The 24167-nt window shown below is 41.5% G+C and overlaps 1 protein-coding gene across 4 annotated transcripts in view; it reads left to right on the forward strand.

Annotated features, from left to right (window-relative positions):
- Positions 1-15740, forward strand: part of LOC147603357 (SNF2 domain-containing protein / helicase domain-containing protein / HNH endonuclease domain-containing protein) — a 92792-nt gene extending 77052 nt beyond the window's left edge. For 2 of the 4 annotated variants that reach the window (XM_086796574.1, XM_086796575.1), the window contains 10 exons: positions 3003-3068; positions 3176-3274; positions 5878-6222; positions 6350-6664; positions 11254-11438; positions 11600-11702; positions 11808-11953; positions 12145-12224; positions 12336-12514; positions 13959-15740. In XM_086796574.1, the coding sequence (XP_086652700.1) occupies positions 3003-3068; positions 3176-3274; positions 5878-6222; positions 6350-6664; positions 11254-11438; positions 11600-11702; positions 11808-11953; positions 12145-12224; positions 12336-12514; positions 13959-14075 (1635 nt within the window). In that variant the 3' untranslated portion in view covers positions 14076-15740. Of the gene's footprint in view, positions 1-3002; positions 3069-3175; positions 3275-5877; positions 6223-6349; positions 6665-11253; positions 11439-11599; positions 11703-11807; positions 11954-12043; positions 12072-12144; positions 12225-12335; positions 12515-13958 lie in introns of those variants that run through there. The other 2 variants (XR_015265617.1, XR_015265618.1) reach the window with 2 other exon arrangements.
- The last annotated feature ends 8427 nt before the right edge of the window (positions 15741-24167 follow it).

A 24167-nucleotide genomic window follows, 5' to 3' on the forward strand; every position in this document is an offset into this window, starting at 1 on the left:
GATGCGTACATGGGGTGCTGATCCATGGCAATTCAGATTTCTAATACATAAAACCACTGGGCAATGATCCGATTTGGAGGTGCCTGTAGCAATCAAAGTATGTCCACCTCGGTCAAGCACCCAATCATCCACATAAAATCTGTGTAACCGTGCATAGATACATCCTACATCTCTTCTCCTGTTAGACCATGAATAAAGAAGAATGGATGGACTCCTCAAAATGTCATCCTCATGCCAACAATCTCTACCACGAATGGAGAGTATAAACCTCTCCCAAGACGCTCTTTCAAGAGGATGCACCAAGCCCTCATGTCCACCTCTTTTATCCGTTGGCATCTCAACCATGTTGAAATCCCCACCAATAATCCAATGGTCGGCAAGAGGCATCAATGTAGTGAGAGATTTCCAAAAGGCAATCCTCTCACCTCTATGGTTAGGAGCATAGAGGTTGAGAATACCAATGCGTGTAGTACCTTGCATAAGAAGGATCCACTGCGCTCTCGCAGGCAAAATGACACCATGTCCAATGATGCAAGGCAAAATCAAAGCTGAAACAGAGATACAAACACCACCCTTGGTACCAACAGTAGGTGACCAAAAGGTGTGTCACGAGAGAAGCTTGCCTGATCTCCCACACTGACTAGCATCCATTTTATGCTCTTGCAAGAGTAATATATCCATAGGTCCACAATGAAGCTGGGTTTTTACAATTTGTTTCCGTCGACGCGGAAAAAAACCCCCAAGACCCTGAATGTTCCAAGAGACAATCCTCATAAAGACTCAGAGTAGGAATGACCAGATCTCGTGGTCGACGAAGGACCCCCTTTAGAGGCGGAAGTACGTCTCACATAGGTAAGGGAGGGAAAATCTGACGATGTAAACCTTACCTCTCTCTCCCACTCTGGGAAAAAGCCAGGGCTACTCCTTAGAACTGGAGAGGTACCATGACAATGCGAATGTGCAACATAATCCTCAAGGATGCAATCATCCTGTAATTGTAATGCAGCATCCTCCTGTGAGGGATCCAGATCATGTGCCTGCAAGGCCTCATCCTCCAAAAAAGGATCAACATCCTGTGAGGCATAGGGGTTAGGGTGCTCCACAGGGAGTGTGGGTGAAGGGGCAGGTACGGGGGTCCGAGGGTGCCTTCCATCCCTAACCACAACCCAACGCTGTGTGGTCTGCTGTGGCAAAGGAGCAGCTGGAGTCTCGGCCTCTGATGGGCAGGACCATGCCGCCTCCTAGCATGGCCCCTCGATCTGGGACAATCTCTAGCAATGTGACCCTGCCTCGACGACAAATCCGACACTGGTCAGGTCTGCCTGCAATCTCCATCCTCTGGCGGAAATGAGATCTGTCATGTCTCTGAAGCATAACATGATCATCAGTAATCGATGGATCAGGAACAAGCACAAGGACCCGGGGTACACCATCAAGAGTGGCGGTAACGGCCGCGGAAGCTGAGGCAGGAGAGCTCGGGAGGATTGCTACCTCTAGAACTTGGCCAAAGGATGCCCTATGGAAGCTAAAAGCTTCCAATAGGACCGAGGAAGAGCAGAGAACCGTAGTGAGAGCTGATCCTCCACCACTGGATCAAAGCCTTCCTGGTACTGAAAGAAGAAAATCTTCCTAGGACCAAGAGGAAAGGGGCTGCTAGCCAAAGCCTGAGAAGTAGCTTTTGAAGAATAAAAATCCACCTGGCAGAAGCCTCGACCAAGTAAACGAGTATCCTGAAAGTGCACAATTAGCTCCAAAGGGAGAGCTGCTAGAAGCCATTCACGGGCCTGTGAACGAGAAGGGTGGGAACCATAAACTCTCGCAACAAGGGTAGTCTACAAGGGTAGTCTGGACCTCAAGGTCAATGTCGTGCTGAAGAGAAGTGAGCTCGTCTTGTGAAAAATTGATGATTCTCCCGGCCAGTGGGGGTGATGAGAGATTGGCTGCGGCAGAAAAAGCCATAAGACCAATCAAGAAAAGTGGGCGGCCGACTTGAATCCAGATAAAATAGCTGCTGGGAAAACGGGAGCAGAGGAAGGGGGGCAAAGGGGGGGAGCAGCTGGGGAAGCAAGGGCAAAGGGGCAGGCAGGGACTGAAGAAGGCAGGGGGCGGGCAGCTGAGGGGCAGGCGGGGACTGAAGAAGGCAGGGGGCGGGCAGCAAAGGGGGAGGCGGGGCAGCAAAAGGGGGGCTGGCGGGGGCAACAAAAGGGGGCAGGCAAAGGCAGGCGGGGGGCAGCAGAGGGGCTGACGGGGGCAGCTGAAGGGCAGGCGGGGCAGCAAAAGGGGGGCTGGCAGGGGCAGGCGAAGGCAGGCGGTGGGCAGCAGAGGGGCTAGCGGGGGTAGCTGAAGGGCAGGCAGGGACTGAAAGGCCAGCGAAGGGCAGAAGTTGGGCAGGCGAAGGGGGGTGCGAAGGCAGCAGATGGGCAGGCGAAGGCAGCAGAGGCAGGAAGGAGCAGCAGAGAAACAGGCGGAGGCAACAGAGGGCAGGCGGGGGCAGCAGTGCAGGTTCACGTCACTTCAGCCAGACATCAGAATTTTAGCTCGATCGTACCACCATCGAGCAGTTTTGATCTGGACCAAGTATCTAACAAAGGTTCTGCACCTCTTGATGGTTTTATGTTCATCTATTTTAGAGTTTATTTGTGAGAAGGTGGCATCGAAATCATTATCAACCATTGGATAAGCTTATCCATCATAGAGGTGATTTTGGGATCACTCTTAGAGGTGGGATCGGATATCAACCATTGGATAAGCTTATCCATCATAAAGGTGATTTGGGCACCCTCATACTCGGGAAGTATAGACTTGAGCATTGCAATTATTATTCTAATAACACCTCTAGACATTCTCCTTCAAGATGCCACACTTCACCATGATCTCCCAGGTGAGGCATTCTTTTGCAAATACTAGTTCTGTTGTTTAACCTTTTCTTTTCATGTTCTTGTACTCCACATATGTTTTTGTTTTTTCAGCACCTCATGCTCTTGCATGCTTGTTGTTTTTAGGCAGAGGATAGAGCTCACAGACGAGGCCAGAAGAGTGCAGTCAATATATACTTTTTTTGTGCAAAGGTAGTTCTTTCACACCCTCGGTGCTCTATAATTGCTCATGTTTCTTTTACCTAATTTTATCTTTACAAAAGAGGAGCCATTTCAGACTCATGAGAAATTGTATGCAGGATACATCGGATGAGATGCAATGGCAAAGCCTTAGCAAAAGTCTGGAGCGCATTTCTACTATGACCAATGGTTCAGAATACGCCATCACTGGGATTCAGGTATTTTGAAAATGTTATCTGGTACATTATATTCCAATAATGTTCTCCGAAATTTGATCCTTTCCCATTGTCTTTTAGTGCCTTTTCTTCATAAGCGCACACGCACACATGTATGTATGTATACATGTGTGCGTGCATCCACATGTATATATATGAATACATACGTGTATGTGTGTGTGTGTGTGGAGAATTGAATATACTCAATATCCACTACCATGTCAATGTAAGAAAGGCAACTTTACTTCTTGAATTCCTTCATCAAAAGCAACCTTGGCCTTTAATGCTGGCACATTTGATTGTGACTATGAAAACAAAAGCTTTTGGGGAATGGATAGTTTCTCACCATGATGTCATATTTGGAAAATTTGTAGGTTGGATTGTGAGCTTACCTTATTCCACAAAGCTTATACATGACTGGCAAATGCTTCTTTGTCATCTTTCTTGGTCTGGCAAACCTCCAGATAGAGGAAATTCCTTGCAAAAAGAAAGTATTCATTGGAGCAGGGCATTTCAACATTCTTTGGCTAAATTACAACCTAGAAAAGCATTCTTCCTCTCCAACTTAGGTGTACGTTTGGTTGATGATGTTGTTGATGATCCAGGCAATGTATTCTCCTTTCCACAGGCTGTTAGAATATATAATCTAGGTATGCATCACAAGCATGTATGGCATGAAATAATCTCTATATTGCAAGATTTTCAGCTGGTGCCTCCACTTGAGGATGAGGAAAGATTAAGAGAGTGGGAATTTGATAGGAAACTTCCAGGTTATTCTTCTTTTCTTTCCATTACCTCACGGCAGCTAGAGACTATAAATTTTATTTTTATTTTTTATTTTTTTTTCAAAAAGAGACTTCTATTAAGTATGAGAAAAACATACAATAATCACAGCTATAAGCCGGAAAAGAATAGAATCACCCCAATATGTAAGGTGATTTCAACCACTGAGGAGCATCATGATGCCATGTAAGACCTGTGGTACTACAGGAAAAGAAGATGCCATGGTCCCATTCCCGCATAAATATCAGAGGCTTCGCCTATGCAGAACGAGAGGGCCCCTGAATGCGAGCCCAAGTAGCCATAAGAGTGTGGATGATATCACCTCATATAGTGCTAATGCATTGAGACCCAAAAATTTGGACACCCTCAATAGCATCCGTGCATCTAGCTCTCCAGATCTTCCATGCTGTAATACTGGCAATAATCTCCCAACCGGTGTCAATCCTCTGTCTAGAGACCATAAGAGTGTGGATGATATCACCTCATATAGTACTAATGCATTGAGACCCAAAAATTTGGACACCCTCAATAGCATCCGTGCATCTAGCTCTCCAGATCTTCCATGCTGTAATACTGGCAATAATCTCCCAACCGGTGTCAATCCTCTGTCTAGAGACTATAAAATTTTGCTTCCTCCACCTCGGATACAATCACTTGTGGCTTGCAAACAATCCTCTTCGATGGTGGAAGGCCTATCTGACTGCAGTTTTGGAAAAGCAAATTTTCCCTCAAACATAGACTTTTTTTGTGGAGATGCATTGTGGGTGCATTGCCAGTTGGCACCTTCTTAGCCAAGAGAAACATTGCACCTTCCTCTTGTAAGATGTGTTCTCATCACCTATTCATTTGTTATGGGGTCCCCCTCTTCTCGTGCTCTCTTGGACAGACTATCAGGGCACTTGAGATTGCGATTTGCCAACAGCATCTTCGGGAAATTCTTCTCGATGTTCGGCCCTCTTTCTTCACCTTTGCCGGATTACAATCTTTTCCTTTCTTGGACTGGATACTAGGCTTTGTGGACAATCTACCATGCATGAAATCAGCTCATTTTCAGTCATGAGGAGATTATATGCTTTCCTTTTTTTAGGAGATCACATGCTTTCCTTTTCCAGTCTCTCCGAGATTCTCATGAAATCGGGGACTAACCTTCCAGCAGTTAGAAGTGTTCTCCAATTGTTTCTGATCTTAGTAGTAGCTATCCTAATTTGGGACAACTATGAATGTATATTTCTTTGTTCTTAATGAGACATTGGTTTCACCCAAAAAAAAAAAGTGTGGCATGTATGGATTCATGTATGTACGTATGTTCGTATGTGTATATACGTATAGCTGTCCTGATTTGGGACAGGTATGAATATATATTTCTTTTTTCTTAATGAGACAGTGGTTTCACTATAAAAAAAAGTGTGTGTGTTTCTATGCATGTGTGGATTTATGTATGTACGTACATTCATGTGTGTATATACGTATATATATTAACTGCTTAAGTAATTGACGTAGGAAAAAAACAATGACACAGTTGTCATAATACTAGAGTTGACTGCAACTATAGGCAAAACCTTCAGCATGATTCTATTTCAGTCATGACATGTTCTTCATTTGTGAACATACTTCATTTTAGTTTTGTTTCTGTGCAACAAGAAATTGTGCTAAATTAATTCTTGCAGTTAGTACAATCTTGGGTCTCTGCATCTTAGTCACATACATAGTAATGTTCATATGTGATTGGAAAACTATACTGTTTAAGTTGTTTAAGGAAGGTTTTATTCTTTAAATCTCTAAACAGTCAAGTTAAGATAGTAGTATTGTCTATATATATGCAGGTTGATGCTGTTTTGAAGACCTCACATGAGGACCAGAATCCATTAGCGATTATCGATAACCATGAAAAAAGAATAGCTCAGAGTAGCTCAAGCAAAGGTTATGGACAGGTAATGGACAAACCAGAAAGTTCAAGCCAAGGGGGAATAGTTGAAGTCCTAGAGACAGAGACTCTGATGGAATGCATCTCAGATGGAAATGAACTAGGCGAAAATGAAGAATGTTCAACTGTCAAAGGTCTTGATTGTGGGGATGGCAAGGCCATAATGGGTGCTAAAACTGCTACTGATACAGCACAACCAGAGGAATCTCATGCAGTTATATGCCCCGATTCCCTTATGTTTGAGGTGATATTTGCAACCAGTAAACTGCAAATCTTTGTTTCTCTCAATTATCTTTCCGCTTATTTTATTTTTACCAAAATTTATCTGGCTATTAAGCCGATACACTTGGGGCTTTGCTTGATGTTGGCAGGTTAGTGCAAACACAAGACGTATCCATTTATATGCCAGATCAAATTCAGATGGATACAGACCTACACCACTGGAAGAAAACTTCCTTCCTGAGGATTTATGGCTTTCTAGGGAACTCTCTGTTTCACATAATTGCATTGCCCTTCCTGATTGTCTCAGAGAGAGTCCCGAGAATTACAACTGTGCAGCTTCATTTGTTCATCAATGGAATGCCCTACGGCCAGTTGATCGGAATTGCTTGCTCGGAAGGCCCCTTCAAGTGCCTCTGGCACTTGAATTGGAATGCAGCAAGGCTGAACTTCCTTACGTTCATGGGGTAAGTGCACCTGAAGATGAAGTTCATAAGGACCTCTACATCCTCCATCTTTTCACATTTACTGCAATGTCTCTGTCTGAGTTTTCCAGAGAGCGTCAATTTGCTCCACATAGGTATTAAAGGGTTATGTCAATATTTATTCTAATGTTTCATTGTGTGGTGCCTTTGGACGTTCTTATATCTATATGCCTGCTTGTGTGTGTGCATGCATACACACACACACTGAGAAATGAAATGATATATTAACGTCTTCAGAGAGAGAGAGAGAGAGAGAGAGAGAGAGAGAGAGAGAGAAGAAAATTATATTAGCGTCAATGGAAGGCCAAAATGACCTATGAGACACATTACATATCATAAAGACCATGTCGGTAAATCTGTGGTCTAGCAAAAGTAACTTCTTTTGCAAGAAAGAGACTTCTATAAAGTATGAAAGAACAAATCCTCTGTTCTCCTTTGCACTCCCATAAGCAATGATACACTGTCTCGGATGGAGCTGGGCATATTAGACAAGAGGGATCCATGCCAAAAAATAGATCTCCATTGCCAGAAGTAGGAAATCTGACCCCTCTTGTACGAGTGCCGGAGTCTCTGCCAAAATATCTACTAGAATCTCCTCTGAATGTGGGGTGTAACGTCATATGCCTCATAGTGAGGCCTAAGAGTGGGAACTCTCTAGTCTGTCCAAGCATGAGCAACCTGGTGTTAAGCATAGTGTAGCTGAAGAAAGGTATGCTCCTTCTCGGGTTAGTCACATCTTATAGGGCATCCACCATTTAGCCTTAGGCACACAAAGCATGAGTGATCATCACTAGGGAATCAACCCCCTCTATCCACCATCCAGACTGAATGGAATAGAAAGCAACACCCTCTTCCTCCTCTGGCTTCAGGAATCCAAACATCTGAAGGGGCACGCTTGTCCCTGAAAAAACCCAGCATGCTTGTCCCAGAAAAACCCCCAACACAAGTGATGATACTCATGTAAAAATGTACCAGCAGTGATCCAGTGGTTGGGTATAGCTGCATCAATCTGGCAATCCATCGGTGACTCCCTCTGAGATGCTGGGTAGCTTCCTCTCTCTCATCATCTTGAAGGCACTTAAAGTTCTTCCAATCAAGTACTGTCGTTGCACATCTCTCCTAGCCTGGCCACCACATATATCCTGTTGCACCAAGGAGGCTGCCAAGATCATCTCTGATAAGGTCGTTCCACATAATGGGCTGCATGTCAACCTCTTCTACTGAGCTTGGGGGTCCATGACATAGAAATATCCGCATACTGCATGTCAACCTCTTCTACTGAGCTTGGGGGTCCGTGACAGAGAAATATCCGCATACTGCTCCAAGCTTGGTGGATAATGGAAGAAACCAGTGGGAGGGACGGGGGGCAGTAAATCGCCTTAAAAAAAATAAAACATATGGTGTGCCCCCAATCACGCCACTGCTCTCAAGGACACATCTAAGAATATGGTACATGAAGAAATCCTTCCAGGGCTCAGTTCCAGGAAGGAATACTCTAACCACCAACTTGCAAAGTAGAGCTTTGCACTAGATCTCTAGATCAGTGATGTTCAATCCCCCTTCATGTTTGGGAAGGATAATAGTTTCCTAAGCAACTTTGGCCCTGGATGTGCCACCATAAGAAATATCCGCATACTGCTCCAAGCTTGGTGGATAATGGAAGAAACCAGTGGGGAGGACAAGGGGCGGTAATTGCCTCAAGAAAAACTAAAACGTGTGGTGTGCCCCCAGTCACCACCGCTCTTAGGGACACATCTAAGAATATGGTACATCCAGAGGGCTCAGTACCAGGAAGGAATACTCTAACTACCAACTCGCAAAGAAAAGCTTTGCACTGGATCTCTCAATCAATGATGTTCAATCCCCCTTCATGCTTGGGAAGGATAATAGTTTCCTAAGCAACTCTGGCTCTGGTTTTCTGATGTGCCATCAACTTTCAAGTCCTTACCATAAGAAGTTGTGGATCACCCTCCACAACTGTCTAATGCATCTACGGTCTCATAACACCAACAAGAAGGGACATACCACGCTATGGCAAGAAACACTTGGTTTACTACCAGGGCTCTAGATGCCAGATCGATCCTCTCAAAGTCACTAATCCGACAGACTTATGCCCATTAATAAAGGCCCCTGTTGCTAGACAAAACTCTTCCAAGGCAGTGCAGAATGAGCAAAGACATGAGAAAGATGCCTCAAGAAGCATCTATCATCAGTCAACTCAAAGTCCAAAAGCTGTTCCTTTGTGTGCAGTGGTAGTCTCAATCAAGATACTCTGGCACTCGGGCGAAGGAAAATGCTCAAAGTTTTTGCAACAATGAGATACAATAGTGGAGCTAAAGGGAAGCCCTGCCATACGGAGTGAGAAATTTGAAAGCGCTCACCTCGACCTGCACACGCAAGAACAAGGTTGTGAGCCTCCCAATAAAGGCAAGAGACACCTCTGATCCAATCTCGAGAAAATCCCATACGTGCGAGAGTACCCTCTAAGAAGTCTCAATCCATTCTACCATAGGCTTTCTCAAAATCAAGTACCAAGATTGCCAAAGGTTGATTACTTGCCTTGGCCCACTCTCTTGCCTCCCAAAAAAAAGGAAAAGATGTTATCAAAGATGCTTCTTCCTTGTAGGAGTCCATTTTGTGTGTCATGGATGACTATTTGTAACACTGGCTGCTGCAATCTCATGCTCACTGCCTCGGCAAGAATTTTGTATTCAGTCCCAAGCAATGTGATAAGCCTCCACTGGGAAATGTTAGCCTTATTACCACCCTTAGGAATGAGGTGGATAAGACCCTCGGTAAGAAAAGGAGGCATAGAGCCCATGTTCTATATGTCCTGTAATGCCACAGTATTCTCATCCCCAATGTCATCCCAAAAACTCATCAAAAACGTGGGAGAGAGGCCATGATTCCTAGGACATTTACCATGTGGTAATGCTTGAATCGCATGTCTAATCTCATCTGCTGAGAAAGGGCTTCAATGATCTCATCCCCAATGACATCCCAAAAACTCATGAAAAACGTGGGAGAGAGGCCATCATTCCTAGGACATTTACCATGTGGTAATGCTTGAATTGCATGTCTAAGCTCATTTTCTGAAAAAGGGGCATCAATAGTGCAGACATGTCATCCGAGATCAGCCTTGGTATAAGGACTCCCAAACCTTCTGCTGTGCCCTATCCCTTTGAGGAGAGTGAGTCTCTGCAGATAACAAGCGGCAGTAAAAAAGCTCCATCGCTGCCTGAAGGTTTGCAATGAAGTTGTCCCCAGCTGAGATGATGGAGACGAAGCAGGTATGGGCATTGGTAGCAACAGGGTTGGCACACTCCTGACAAAAACACAAGGCTGAAGACTGCTGCTGAAACACAAAGTCTGAGGAGTGTGCCCAGCAAAAACACAAGTCTGAAGGCTGCGCCTGGGCTGCGAGAGCGTGCTGCTTGCAGGTCTGGACTGATGCGCCTAAAAATGCAGGTCTTCAAAGTTTCTGTGGCTTGCACCAAGCTGTTCTTGCTGTCACGCAGGAGGAAAGCCCAGGCTAAACGAGGCTGAAAGGGAGGTTGCCCAAGCTGAACAAGGCTCCAATCTGTTGCAAGATCCATATATTGCAATTACACTGGGTGTCATAAACCTGAATACCCCTTCCAGAATATGCCACATTGGTTGGTGGCGAGACCACCAAGTAGAGAAAGCCAAATAAAGGAGGATATATGTGTCCTCCTGTAAGAGTGCCACAATCTCCACCAAAAAGTCCTCTAAATGTTAGGTGTGATACCATAAGCCTCCCAAAAAGGTCTAAGAGTAGGACTCTCTGGAATTGAAGGATGCTATCACCATAGGGCTTTTGGAAAACCCACTAAGGGGGATATAATCATATATGTGTCCTCCTACATGTTATGTTTACTCCTAGTGCTTTAGTAAACTTTTTTAAAAACTTTAGTCTTAGGTTCCATTTGAATAAAGCCTCAATCCAAAGGCTCTAAAATCAATGTAATAAAAAAACTTTATAAAGGAATATAAAAGTGACTTGAAGAGTCGTGTGATTTTCGATGAGGGGAAGTTGAAACTTCTTCTTCTTTATCCACTCTCCCTCACACAATTCCTTCACTCTCCCCACTTTTTGTAGCAATATTGTGTCTCATATCATGGCTATTGCATTCTTATGCCCTTTTCTCTAGTGACTTTGGGTGTGGTGCCATAACCTCCACCAAAAAGTCCTCTGAATGTCAAGTGTGATACCATAAACCTCCCAATGAGGTCTAAAGCCAAATAAAGGAGGATATACGTGTCCTCCTGTAAGAGTGCCACAACCTCAAGGATGCTATCACCATAGGGCTTTTGGAAAACCCACTAATGGGATCAGAGATCTTCCCCACACTATTTTCTGCTAGACCTTTCCAGGGCAGGATCTTGACCAGCTCTTTCTATGTAATCTCTTTCAAACTTTACTGGATATTACACTCTTTTAAGCGTCTGTCAGGCAGTGGAGATCCACCTGATCTGGATACAAGCAATGCTAGAGTATATATTTCATTTAAAGACAGTGATGCTATGCTAACTGAATATTAATGTTGCAGGGATTAGTAAAGGGGGGTTCAAAACGGCGTGTTACACCTGCAAGTGAAATGACCTCTAGTCTTCCTGAGGGTGCAACTTGGAGGAAGATAATATTACGCCGACAGTCTTTCAAAGAAAGACATATACAACAGGCTTGGAGCACTAGCGAAGAGCCGCTTTGTAAGCTTTGTTACAGTCCATGCTTGTGAGTCCCCCCTATATCTCCTCGTTTTTACAGTTGCTCGTGAGTCCATGCTTTGTAAGCTTTGCTACAGTCCATGCTTGTGAGTCCCCCTATATCTCTACGTTTTTACACAACCTTGTCTTGAAAGCTTCATTGCATGATGTTTTCCCTATTTTTTGCAGCTTATCCAATGCAAAGGATCCGGAGTATTTTGAGGATTTGTTCTGCAAAAAGGAATGCTACCAACAGTTCCGAATCAAGACTAGCCAAGCATATCTGCGGCAAGTATGGAAAATATAATCTTTTTAAATCTGGATTTATCTGCAAAGTATAAAAGAAAGCTTAGATCATGAGTTTTGCTGGGCTTTTCACTTCTTATCTACTTTGCAGGAGCTTTATGCTTTGGAGAAAGGGGTTTGCACCATATGTAAGCTAGATTGTCATGAACTCATACAGAAAATTCGTCCTTTGCCTCATGAACAGAGGCGACAATACATCTTGCAGAAAGCTCCGAAGTTCAAGAAACACAACCGCCTGTAATATACACTCCAGTCATCTTGGGTTCTTCTTAAAGCCTCTACTTCTTTTTAGTGATGATAAACAAAATGTTTAAAATTTCACCACAGATTAGAGAGACTGGTGTCTGATGCCAAGTCACCATTTTGAGACTTCAATTAAGTATGAAAAAATATACCCAAGTCACCATTTTTCACATCAACATTTGCAGATTAGAGAGACTGGTGTCTGATGCCAAGGAGGGAAATGCATGGCATGCCGATCATATTGTAGCTGTCTTTCAGGGTGGAGGTATGCTTTAGAGAGAGAATGTACTAAAGAAGGCATGCTGCTGTGTTCAGGAAGTTATTCCTTACGCAAGCTTTCATATGACCTTGCTCAGGAGTGTACATTTGTTTGCAGGTGAATGCAATTTGCATAACATGAGAACCCTTTGTGTGATGTGCCATGCGAAAGTTACGGCTGAACAAAATCATAAAAGGCGCAAGTCATTTGCTAGAGCGAAGCAAGGTTTTCAAGCCACAATCGAGAAATTTATTGAGAAGTGGTGTGATAAACGGATGCAAGCATACACACCTCAGGTGGGTGTGGGGTGTGTGTGTGTGTGTGTGTGTGAGAGAGAGAGAGAGAGAGAGAGAGAGAGAGGAAAAAGAAAGAAAGTAATATTAACAGCTTCAGAAGATGCAATGGGTCTATGAGACCAAAAGTAGTATATTTTAAGTTCCAAGTCCATGGAAATCTGAGCCGTGGAAAAAACTGTAAATACTCATAAAGAGACTAGCTGGAGAGAGAGAGAGAGTAAAGAAATTAATAGTAACGTCTTCAGAAGACCCAATGGTCTATCAAACTTGGGTTGTGCCGGGGAGGGGGTACTGGATTCCCCACAGCTTGTGACAACTTTTGTCCGAAAGTCTGTTTGTGGGAAGCCCTTTTCGTTGGTTGAATAGTTACAAACTGGAAGATCCTAAGGTATAGATAATCGCACGTAGTGACGGATCACAGCCATATTATTAAGAGCTTGTGGCAGAAAAGAATTCCGCTCCAATGCTTGAAAATAGTATTCCAAAGCTTTTGCATGTTTCCCATTACTAGTATGAGTAAGACCTATATTATGAAGTATGTAACTCCGATCGTTAGAATCAATCTCTAAACGCATAGCTTTGTAGTAATTTTATGAAGCTTCTGCATATTCTCCTTCAGATTGGGCTGACATTGGTCTATGAAACCAAAAGTAGTACGTGTAAAGGTCCTAGTCCATGGAAAATCTACGCCATGGAAAACTTAAAAAGTGACTAGCTGTTTGCCTATCTTGGCAGCATAGTGATCATGTGGATACGTTGGAGAGTACTATACAAGGTAGAGCTGAGTGCAAGTAATTGCATCAGGAGGAGGGACTTCCTCCTCATCCATCCCAGGATATCTCAAATAGGGGAGTCTATGACTGTCAAGAGGCTCGCCATGTCCACTACTCATGGGGGGGCGTCCCTGTGTCACTGAAGACTCTTCCTGATCTGAAGCTCCCACATGGAAAGGTGCCACGGACCAGAGGCCTGTGGATCCCGGGTGCACTGCAGCTGGTGGGACCTCCTAGGGGGTCCTTGGCCTCCAATGCCTGTCGAGGTTGGCGTCTGGTGCTGCCCTCCAGTATCTTGAAAAAGCTCATGATGGACAACTGAGAGGCATCTTGGGGTTGGGCTCTGCCATCAGTGACGAGGGAGTCTGTGTCTGTGGGGCTCCATCAGGTAGCCAGGCAGTGCTGGTGGGGGAAGCTGATGAACCTGGACAGTGGGCTAACAGTAACAGGCATCTGCAAATGTAGTGCTCTTCCGTGTCAACCTCTTTGGAGCAATACCCTCTCTGCTCTCCCTATCTCCTCCACTCTGAGAGATAGAGAAAGAGAGAGAGTGCAGGGAATGGAACTTGAACTCGGTTTAAATCCAAACTGCTACGCCAAAGAGAGAGAGAGAGAGAGAGAGAGAGAGAGAGAGAGTAATTTCAAGTTTTGGCCTTCTAATTGGTGTGCAGGAAGGAAATCCAAGTCTCCCTTTGGAAAAAGAGTTCAGTGAGGATGAGACTGATACTGATATTCTTAATATTGAGATAACTGGCAGTGTGTACTCTAAGAGAGAGGAGGCAGCATAGGCAAACCAAAGAATCTTCTACGTGTCAGTTTTCAAGTTGTCACATGGACACATGCTTTGCACAAAGGTGCTATTACAGATTCACGACGGACATCAAACTTTTTGCTGTCACTTGGACACATGCTGCTATGCACAAAGATGCTATTAGAGATGTATGAAGAATGCGCACCAAAGTGGAGTGAGCAGGATTTTAAGCTCAAAAGCTGGAACTCAATGGACTTTCAAAGGTGGGCTTCAATGGATTGTAGGCCACCTTTAAAGTCGGAGGAAATGAAAGAGAGTCATATGGATGCTTCTTGAATCTTATGTTGAAGGCTTCTGATTTCAGTCCATACAGTGTTGTACTGATAAGGAGCTAGAGTCCATCATCATCATCATACTCAAGGTGTCATTATACAAATTGCAACAGCAGGACATCTACTGCACTGAGTGGTTATGCTTTTATGTCATGACATGGAGTCCATCATCATCATCATACTCAAGGTGTCATTATACAAATTGCAACAGCAGGACATCTACTGCACTGAGTGGTTATGCTTTTATGTCATGACATGTGCAAGCAGGAATATCGATGCAAAATCAACACAACAAGTCACCGCTCTTCACATGTCCCGAATGGTCAGCTGAATCCAGGCATGAATGAACCTTTAACTCATGGAGCAACACAACAGTTATCACCCGTCCTAGTGAGCAAGATCATGGAAGATGTTCCACACATGGCAGCAAATTTTTACATATCTTATGTATCTCTACAGAATGGCATGGGATCTTTAATATACAGGTGTACAGAGAGTGGGTTTCATTATGCCCCGTTGTTGAAATGGTCGGTCAATTGCACAGTTTTTGGGGGGGGCATCAGGGTCCTTGGTTAAACAGGGATAATCTGTTGCAGGATGGATGGCCATTGAAGTGAAACACACATGAAAAGAAAAGGACATATAGAAAACAAGTGGATTAGATTAGATGCTTGTTCAAAGATTCCACTTGGAAATCTGCTAAAGTCTGTTTTGAAGTCCGGTAGCGATGGAAGAGGATCACCGATGCCATCCAACAAATCATTGTATATGGTGTAATTCTTGTCTGCTAAATGTTCAGGCCTGAAGTGAGCAAGTAGGGGTTGTGCAAGACACATGCACTTCCATTAGCTCACTCATGAGAACGATGTGTCAATAATGACACAATGGGCTCTCTTATCTTGCCCTACTAATCATTCAAGTGGCTTCACTCCTGCTACTTCCCCTAAGCCATGCCAATCTGTTCCCGTATGACACTCGTGAAGTATTCTTCACTTCTTTCCTCCCCATAAGCCATGGCAAGTGAGATATTTGGAATCTCTGTAGCTACATGTAAAGGTCCTAGTTGAGAAATGAAGTATTCTTCATTTCTGTGGTCCTTTTCCATAAGCCAAGGCAAAGGGAAGATGTTGCAACTACATACATGTAAAGGTCCTAGTTCATTAGGACCACTTCCAAACAGCTTTCAATTCTTTCTTCTACACTAATGAATAAAACTGATACAAATGCATTAAAAAAAGTCCCATCCATGAAAAGACGTTTGATGGCAAGAACTAGACTTTGAATCCAACTCTACTAATGAAAATATGCAATCGCAAAAAGGTTTTTTCTTCTTTTCACATTAAATAAGATAAATGGTTCTTGGTTTCTTCATGGACATCTCTCTCTCTCTCTCTCTCTCTCTCTCTCTCTCTCTCACACACACACACACACACACACACACACACTGCGTGCACACATACATCCATATATAATAAGTATGTGAATGTGTATGCGTATGGGTATGCATATGTGTATGTGTATGTGTATGTGTATCCATTTCGGAGACCTCCCATCATGTAAACTTATGAGCATATAAATATACTGCACTGGATATTACCAAAAAAGTATGTGTATGTGTATGTGCATTGACCTTGACGATTCCGGGAGAACACGTGTATGTATATGTGTATGTGTGTTGTGCATTGACCTTGACGATTCCGGGAGAATGATTTTGGAAAATACAATTGAAGAAAGGCAAGCTCAATCAACCTTGAATGCAAATTTTATACGAGGCTTTGACATAGATTGAGAATATACCACTAGCCCTCAAAAGATTAGTATGCTTTGCATGGACGATTTGGAAGGTCCAAGGCAGATTTTATTATAATTTGGAGTAGGGAGATGGTTCAAGATGAGGGAGCCACCATCACAAAAATAGTACAAGTTAGAACTTGAAACTATGTTGGCAAAGAAGGGGGCATCAAACTGAAACGGAAAAGGCGAAAGGGATGGATGATTTGCACGCATGCGCGCGCGCGAGAGAGAGAGAGAGAGAGAGAGAGAGAGAGAGAGAGAGAGAGAGAGAAGCTCCAGAAATGCATGCAACTCCACATGTCGTTGGAGGAGAGAGATTCCAAAATATTTTCACCGACAATAATTAATTAATACAAAGAAACATTTTGGTGATATATTCGTTGATGATCGACATGAAGACCCCAAGAAGAATTCATTTCCAAAGACCTTATGCCAGATAAGAGTGAATTGATAACTTTTGCTCAAGGAATATCAAGATGTTTTCACTTAGAAGCATATAGGTATGAAGGACTTTTGCTCAAGGAATATCAAGATGTTTTCACTTAGAAGCATATAGGTATGAAGGGATCTCATCTGGAAGTTGTGAGACACACCATCCCTATCATGGAAGACACACAACCATCAAAATAAAGAGCTTATAACGTCAATCCCAAATATGGCCCATTGCTCAAGGATGAGTTGGACAAGCTCATTCATGTGGGATTCATTTATGAGATTGAGCATACCGAATGCATATTGCTTATCATGATTATTCAAATGAGTTGGACAAGCTCATTCATGTGGGATTCATTTATGAGATTGAGCATACCGAATGCATATTGCTAATCATGATTATTCAAGTGAAGAACAAAAAGCTTAGAGTGTGCATCAACCTCAAAAAGTTTAATGTCACCAAAGTTTGCAATCACTATCTATTCCCATACATAGATCGTGTGTTGTGGAGAGTCACCAAAGAAGAAGCTTATAACTTCGTAGATGGCTTCTTAGGCTACAATTAGGTCATGATTGATCTTGCTGATCAACACAAGACAACATTTGCTACGGAATGGGTGTCTATGCAGACCGCATAATGCCATTTACTTTTACCAATGTCTCTGCTAACATTCCAATGTTTGATGTGTACAACCTTCAAGGATCTTATCCTAAATATCTTGGAGATATTCATAGATGATCTTGGTGTACACTCAAGGTGGATGGAAAGAACATCTCCGTTGTCTTATGCAAATGTTAAAAAGATGCACACTCTCTTGCATCGCAGTGAACCCCTCAAATACCAATTTTAGATGATCTTCCATGTTAACATTAACGCATCACCATTTGCTATTGGATATGTGCTAGCACAACCAGGGGGACAACAACATGACTTCCCTATGAGCTTCGGTAGCCATTAAGTTAATGACATTGAGTGCAACTATAATACACTATAAAGAACTAAAGACACTATCTATTTGCTAAAAAAAAGTCTATTCTTTGTCAAGACCATTAAGCATTACTATACTTAGTAAATAAGCCTTGTGCAACATGGTAGATAATGACATGATTACTCATATTCTTTGAAATTTGACTTTTCCATTAAGAGAAAAGAGTCATTGCATGTCCAATTATCTTTTTAGAATTCTACTCTAGGAGTGGAAGATGTTTTTTCCAATACTCTCTTATTCCATCTTGATCACGTCCATAATGGCAAGAAGACATCGCCCACTACCTTAAGGGCTTCTGTAAGGGCCAATGGTCTTCTCCAAGACCTTCCCATCACAAAGGATAAAGCCAAACATCTTATTAAGAAGGCTTCTCTCTATGGATTGAGATCAGGTGTGATTTGTAAGAAGGGTCAAGATGATTTCATAAGAGGATCCATTTTAAGAAAATACACTAAGGGGAACTTGAGCTTAAGACAAGTTTTTGAAGCAAGAGATATGGAGAATAATGTTGGATTACTGTTGCAAACCAAAGTTACAAACTGATGGCGTCTACGCACCCATGTGCTCCAACAACAAGGAGCTTTAATGTTGTGCTAGGTAGACTCTAGATGGAGGATATCATGTGTATACAAGGGTGCACTACTGTAGTGAAAATAGATCTCAATATCTGGCTACAAGATAAGATATACAAGTAGGAGCCACCATTAGACCATATGTAGTCTCTTAGTGGCAAAAATGTACCAATCCGCTATTGTTAGACCACAACAAATTGTGGCCAACCATATTCCAAGTAGGTATATGGGTACATGGGTACATGAATCAATCCTATAACCCAATCCTTCTTCTCTAAACCGCACTTACATCCATCCTACTTAGCTTGGTGCCAAGTTGTAACCATCCGGCCCCATAAATTTCTAACACCCAATGTCTAAACTGGGGACTGGCACTGCTCGGGTGCTCAACATAACAACTACTTCTCATAAAGGGGACCTTACAAATAGAGCAACTTTTCACCTGCACAATGGTAGTGCAAGGATGGAGCATTGACTTTCAACACCCCCCAATCCCCCTAAATGTCCACCCATAGATGAACTACCTCTTCAATCTAATACCGAGTTGATGAAAATGCCTGTAAGATTCCTCCCCAGCCTCTCAAAATGTCCAGCATATTCCCCTGTAATCAATCCCTCTTCAGAAATATAAAGACCTTGTTTCTAACTGTTTTAACCTAGAGAGAAAATATTCTAGAGAGAAAATATTCAGATTTTGAATATTTTTGGATAGAAAAATATCTCACCTTATTAAAATGAATTCCCCTGAAACAGAAATTTAGAAAGAATTTTCCAATGTGCAATTGGAATTAATTGGAAATAGGTATAAAGAACCTTAGTCTAAGGGTCTAGATTTTCAGAAATCTTTGGACTATGGTCCAATTAAGGTTCCTAGGGGCCAATAGGATCAATCCATGTGTAGGGAGGAGATAAATCCAATTTTGTAAAAGAAGATACCCAAAAATGAGTAAATGCTCACATAAGGTGAAGAGTTGAAAATGTACAAGGTTTAATAGTAAAAAACTATGAGTAATATAAAAATATGAGATATTTTAAGTGTAAGGATTCCATTTTTGACACATCAGTAAGGAAAAGGAGGGCCTTCAATGAGGCGCCTAAATCACATGCTTGAATGAGTTTTAAACTCATAAAAATTGAGATATTTCATCTCTCCTCTCTCCTCATTCAAGTCTAGTTCCAAAAAGTTAGCTTAACTAACCTAAAAATGGTCAAAAAGTGACCAAACTGACTTGAAAAATTCTAGAATCAGTTTGTTTGGTTAGGAGCTCAATTTTTCCTATAAATAGAAGCCTCCCCTTGTTGAAAAAAATATAGTGTCTTATGCATTGTTACTCTACTCCACCTAAGCCAAGAATTGTGAATTCTTTAATAATTCACTAGTTTTTGATACTTCTCTCTTCTTCAATCCCCATTGGTGGCTCCATCAACATACTAAACCAATTGATTGGTTAGGGGCCTCTACCGTGAACAAAGAATCAAGCTATTTGTAAGGTAAGTATGGTGAATTTTGATCTTTTCTATAATTTCTCAATGTTTCTCTCTTCTCAACCCCTCTCAAGCTTGAGAAGCTTAATTGGTATGGTTTTTGAATGCTATTGAAGTTAATTGATTAATGATAGTAAAGAATTACATAAATTTCTATTTATGTTTAATTTTTTCTTTCTCTCACTTAAGAAATGGTCATACTCATGACCCAATCCAAATGAAGCTTTTCATAAAGCTTTTTCTTAATCCAAGATTAATCTATGCTTGAGAACAAATTAATAGTTTTTTTAATCTATGCTTTTAGTTTATGTATTTCATGATTATTTTTGATTCAATCCATTATGGGTTAATGATCCAATTAGGGATCATTCTAATCATTCCATTAATGATAAGCTTTATCTTTTAAAATAATTAAGATTTATCAGTCATAGTAGCGGAGCTATGGTAAAATTTTATAAAAATTTACACATAAAATAATTTCATTCAAAGCATGAAAAGAGGACTTCCTACCATATTCTAAGAATTATCATCCTAAATTAATTGAAAGAATTTCATTGTAATTATGGAGAAATTAAATTTTTATATTATGCATAAAAGATAAATTTTTATATCAAAAGTATTACTTTTATCATTTTATTTTTATGCATAGAAGAATGCATAATGGATAAATTTTTATATCAAAAGTGTTACTTTTAGCATAATTGAATTTCATGCATAGAGGTATGCATAAAAGATGAATATTTTATTATAAAAGTATTACTTCTAGCATAATTGAATTTCATGCATAGAGGTATGCATAAAAGATGAATATTTTGTTATAAAAGTGTTACTTTTAACATAATTGAAATTCATACATAGAGGTATGCATAAAAGATGAATATTTTATTATAAAAGTATTACTTTTAGCATAATTGAACTTCATGCATAGAGGTATGCATAAAAGATGAATATTAAAACTGTAAAGAAAAAAAAGTGATTATTTTATTATAAAAATGTTATTTTCATCATATTGAATTTCGTGCATAGAAATGGAAAAAATAAATAAATTATTATTTTATTATAAAAATATTATTTAAAAAAATAATTATTTTATTGTAAAAGTGTTACTTTTATCATAATTGAAATTCTTGTATAAAGGTATGCATAAAGGATAAGTAAGGATGTGATAAGAGGAGTTAGGATGTGATAAGAGGTGTATGAGATGTGATAAGATGAGATAAGATGCATATGAGATAAGTTAGGATGTGATAAGATGAGTTAGGATGTGATAAGATGAGTTAAGATGTGATAAGAGGTGTATGAAATGTGATAAGAGGTGTATGAGATGTGATAAGATGAGTTAAGATGTGATAAGAGGTGTATGAAATGTGATAAGAGGTGTATGAGATGTGATAAGATGAGATAAGATGTATATGAGATAAGTTAGGATGTGATAAGATGAGATAAGATGTGTTAAGATGTGTATGGGATGAGATAACAAGTGTATGTGATGAGATAAGATGTATATGGGTTGTCATAAGGCGAGAATGGATGTGATGTAAAAGAATAGATGTGAAGGTGTATGGGGCTATATGAATGGGAAGGAAAAAATAGATGTATGTAAGAGGAGTATGAATGTGAGATGTGATAAGATGAGATAAGATGTATATGAGATAAGTTAGGATGTGATAAGATGAGATAAGATGTGATAAGATGTGTATGGGATGAGATAACAAGTGTATGTGATGAGATAAGATGTATACTCGGGGGGGTCACTCGTATAAATATGTAAGTATCACGTGGGTTCAACAGAAGGACATTTTAAATATTTAAAACTTACAGAAATATATTTACAGAGGGGATTTATTTATTGTATTTTAAAAAAAATTTACAGATTTGAATAGGAAAGGATACATTATATTCACTAAAAAATTCACAGATAAGGGACTTTTTAAATAGGCCTTGAACGCACGTGATATAGAGGATTTATATATAGTGACCCCCCCGAGGATGTATATGGGTTGTCATAAGGCGAGAATGGATGTGATGTAAAAGAATAGATGTGAAGGTGTATGGGGCTATATGAATGGGAAGGAAAAAATAGATGTATGTAAGAGGAGTATGAATGTGAATGTGCATGTAAATGTGGATGTATGGATGAAGATGCATGAATGTGCATGTAGATGTAGATGTACGAATGAGGATGTGGATGTAGACATATGGATGTGTATGTATGGATGTATGCATGTAGATGGATGTATGCATGTGGATGTGTATGTATGGATGTATGTATGTGGATATGGATGTATGAATAAGGATGTGAAAATGGGTGTATGCATGGATATGTATGAAGAGTTATGAAGGTGAATGTGTATGGGAAATAATGTGTCGTTGATATGAATGAATGGATGAGAATGAGTACATATGAAGGGAATGTGGAATAAGTAATGTGGATTGAGGAGGGATAATGTGGAAAGACGGAGTTCGATATAGAAACTGTATTTTGTGACTGTTTGTAAATGACTGTTTTATGTCAAGAATGCTGGGGAAGCTTTTTGACCGTCTTATGGATTAAGGTCATGGTGACCTAACTAATAAAGTTGCAACTGCTGACGGAGAGTCAATGGATGACGTCTCGCAAAGCAAGGTCGGCCGAGGTCTTAACCAGCCTCGGTTCGATTAAAATGGTGAGCTTCCGGTACAGTGGATGAGGGGCCAAGGAAACGGCCTATGAGTGAAGCGCTAGGTCACCTGCGAAGGATCCTAGAGGGTGCTGACCATACGGTGCTCGGGCTCTAGGTCGCCCAGGATACCCACGCGTGCGTCGAGGAAGATATTGGAACAAGGAGTAAGAGTTGTTTTCTGAAACCGGGCATGGATCTGGTTGATTGACCTTGCTGGTCTTCAATGGATGAGTCCATGGCTCTTTATATGGATCTGTTGGTTGATCTTGCTGATCTTCAACGAGAGTCCATCTTGATAAGTGATTATATTGCCGAGTATTATGGGCTAGGAACTATTGAAAAGGCCCCTGAGTGGACAGGTGGTGAGCGTTCTAGTTGCCAATGATGCCATAGATACTCTGATGAAGGAATGATGGGAAATTGAATCAACCGGATAAATTGGAAGATTGTCACCAGTGACATAATGGTTTTCATTAAAGGATTGTTTTAAAGTTAGCTGATGCTGAGAAAAAGGCAATTTCATATTAGGTGTGTAAGTGGTGTGACTAGTTTTATATTTTCATGAACTTCCGGCTAGGGGGCCTTGGAACTCTTTTCCCTGGTACCCGGGACAAAACCTAACCAAATTCCTAATTGGATCCCATCACTACAGTGGTTGGGCGGTTGGCTACTAACCCATGGGATCGGATGGGGTTAGGCTGGACTGATGGATCCGTAAATCGAGACTCAACTTTTGTTATTACGATAGATAAAGTAAATCCGGGACAGTAATTGTTGTACGGCTGTGCCTCTTGAATGGGGAAAAAAGCGTTGATCCCAATGATCCAAGTGCAAGTTTCTTCCTTGATCTGATCAAGTATCTTGAAGATGCGATTGGATCAGCTTGATCAGAAATGATCTTGACTACGTTAGAGTAAAAAGTTTTCCTGGTGGAATCACCCGTGCTTTTCGGTAAAGGAAGTTTTTCCGGGTTCGGTTTTGGAACAACCGACGGATTGGCCTCTTATCCGGATATCCGTGGGTGAGGCCCCGAATGTGGGACCCCTGTCCCGCACTAGAAGTGCTACTTCCGCTGCTAGTATCCTGAATCCGTTGCTCGGTGGGAACAGGGATCTTACAATGCCACTCTAGTTCTCCAGTAGATCTCTCCCAAAAGCCTGTGTGAAGATATTTGCATAGTTCTCAATTGTTGGTGGAAGCTCCAGCTCTTTGTCCAAGTTTAGCTTGTGCATTGAGGAATATTGTATGTCAATGTGCTTCGTGCGAGCATGGAACACCTCGCAATTTCCATGTAACTTTGATTGTCACACAATAACTCAGTTGGCTACTCCTGAGGCATACCCATGTCTTCCAAAATTCTCCTCAACTAGACTAATTCACATGAAGTATAGCATGCCTCGTTCTTGTACTCAATCTCTGTAGAAGCATAGCATACTGCTGCTTGTACTTTTTAACTGATCCAAGAGGTGAAAAATAATAACCACAAACTGACTTGTTGCTATTGTAATCTCCTACCCAATCGGAATCACAAGAGTTTCTTGTGTGTGGTGTAGGCAATGTCGTACCTAAGTGTACCTTGGATGTATCACATCCCTGGGGGGATGGTCACCGAGGGAGCTTGGTGGAGGGAATTTTAGAGGGAGATTTTCTTAGCTACCCTTTCTCTCTACTTTGAACACTCTCTCTCTAACTATTCCCACCACCATCTCTGCCCACCACCTCCCAGCCCCAGCCCCAATCCCAGCCCAGCCCAACCCAGCTCCCTCCACCATCAATCTTGCTCATCCCTTTCTCTTTCTATCTATTATCATCTTCTCTTCCTTTCCTTTCTCTCTTCAGCCATTTCACATCTCTCCATCGCT

The sequence above is a fragment of the Cibotium barometz genome, chromosome 64, assembly GCF_041138505.1.
Source record: "Cibotium barometz isolate CiBa-2024 chromosome 64, ASM4113850v1, whole genome shotgun sequence".
In the NCBI taxonomy this organism is placed as follows: domain Eukaryota; kingdom Viridiplantae; phylum Streptophyta; class Polypodiopsida; order Cyatheales; family Cibotiaceae; genus Cibotium; species Cibotium barometz.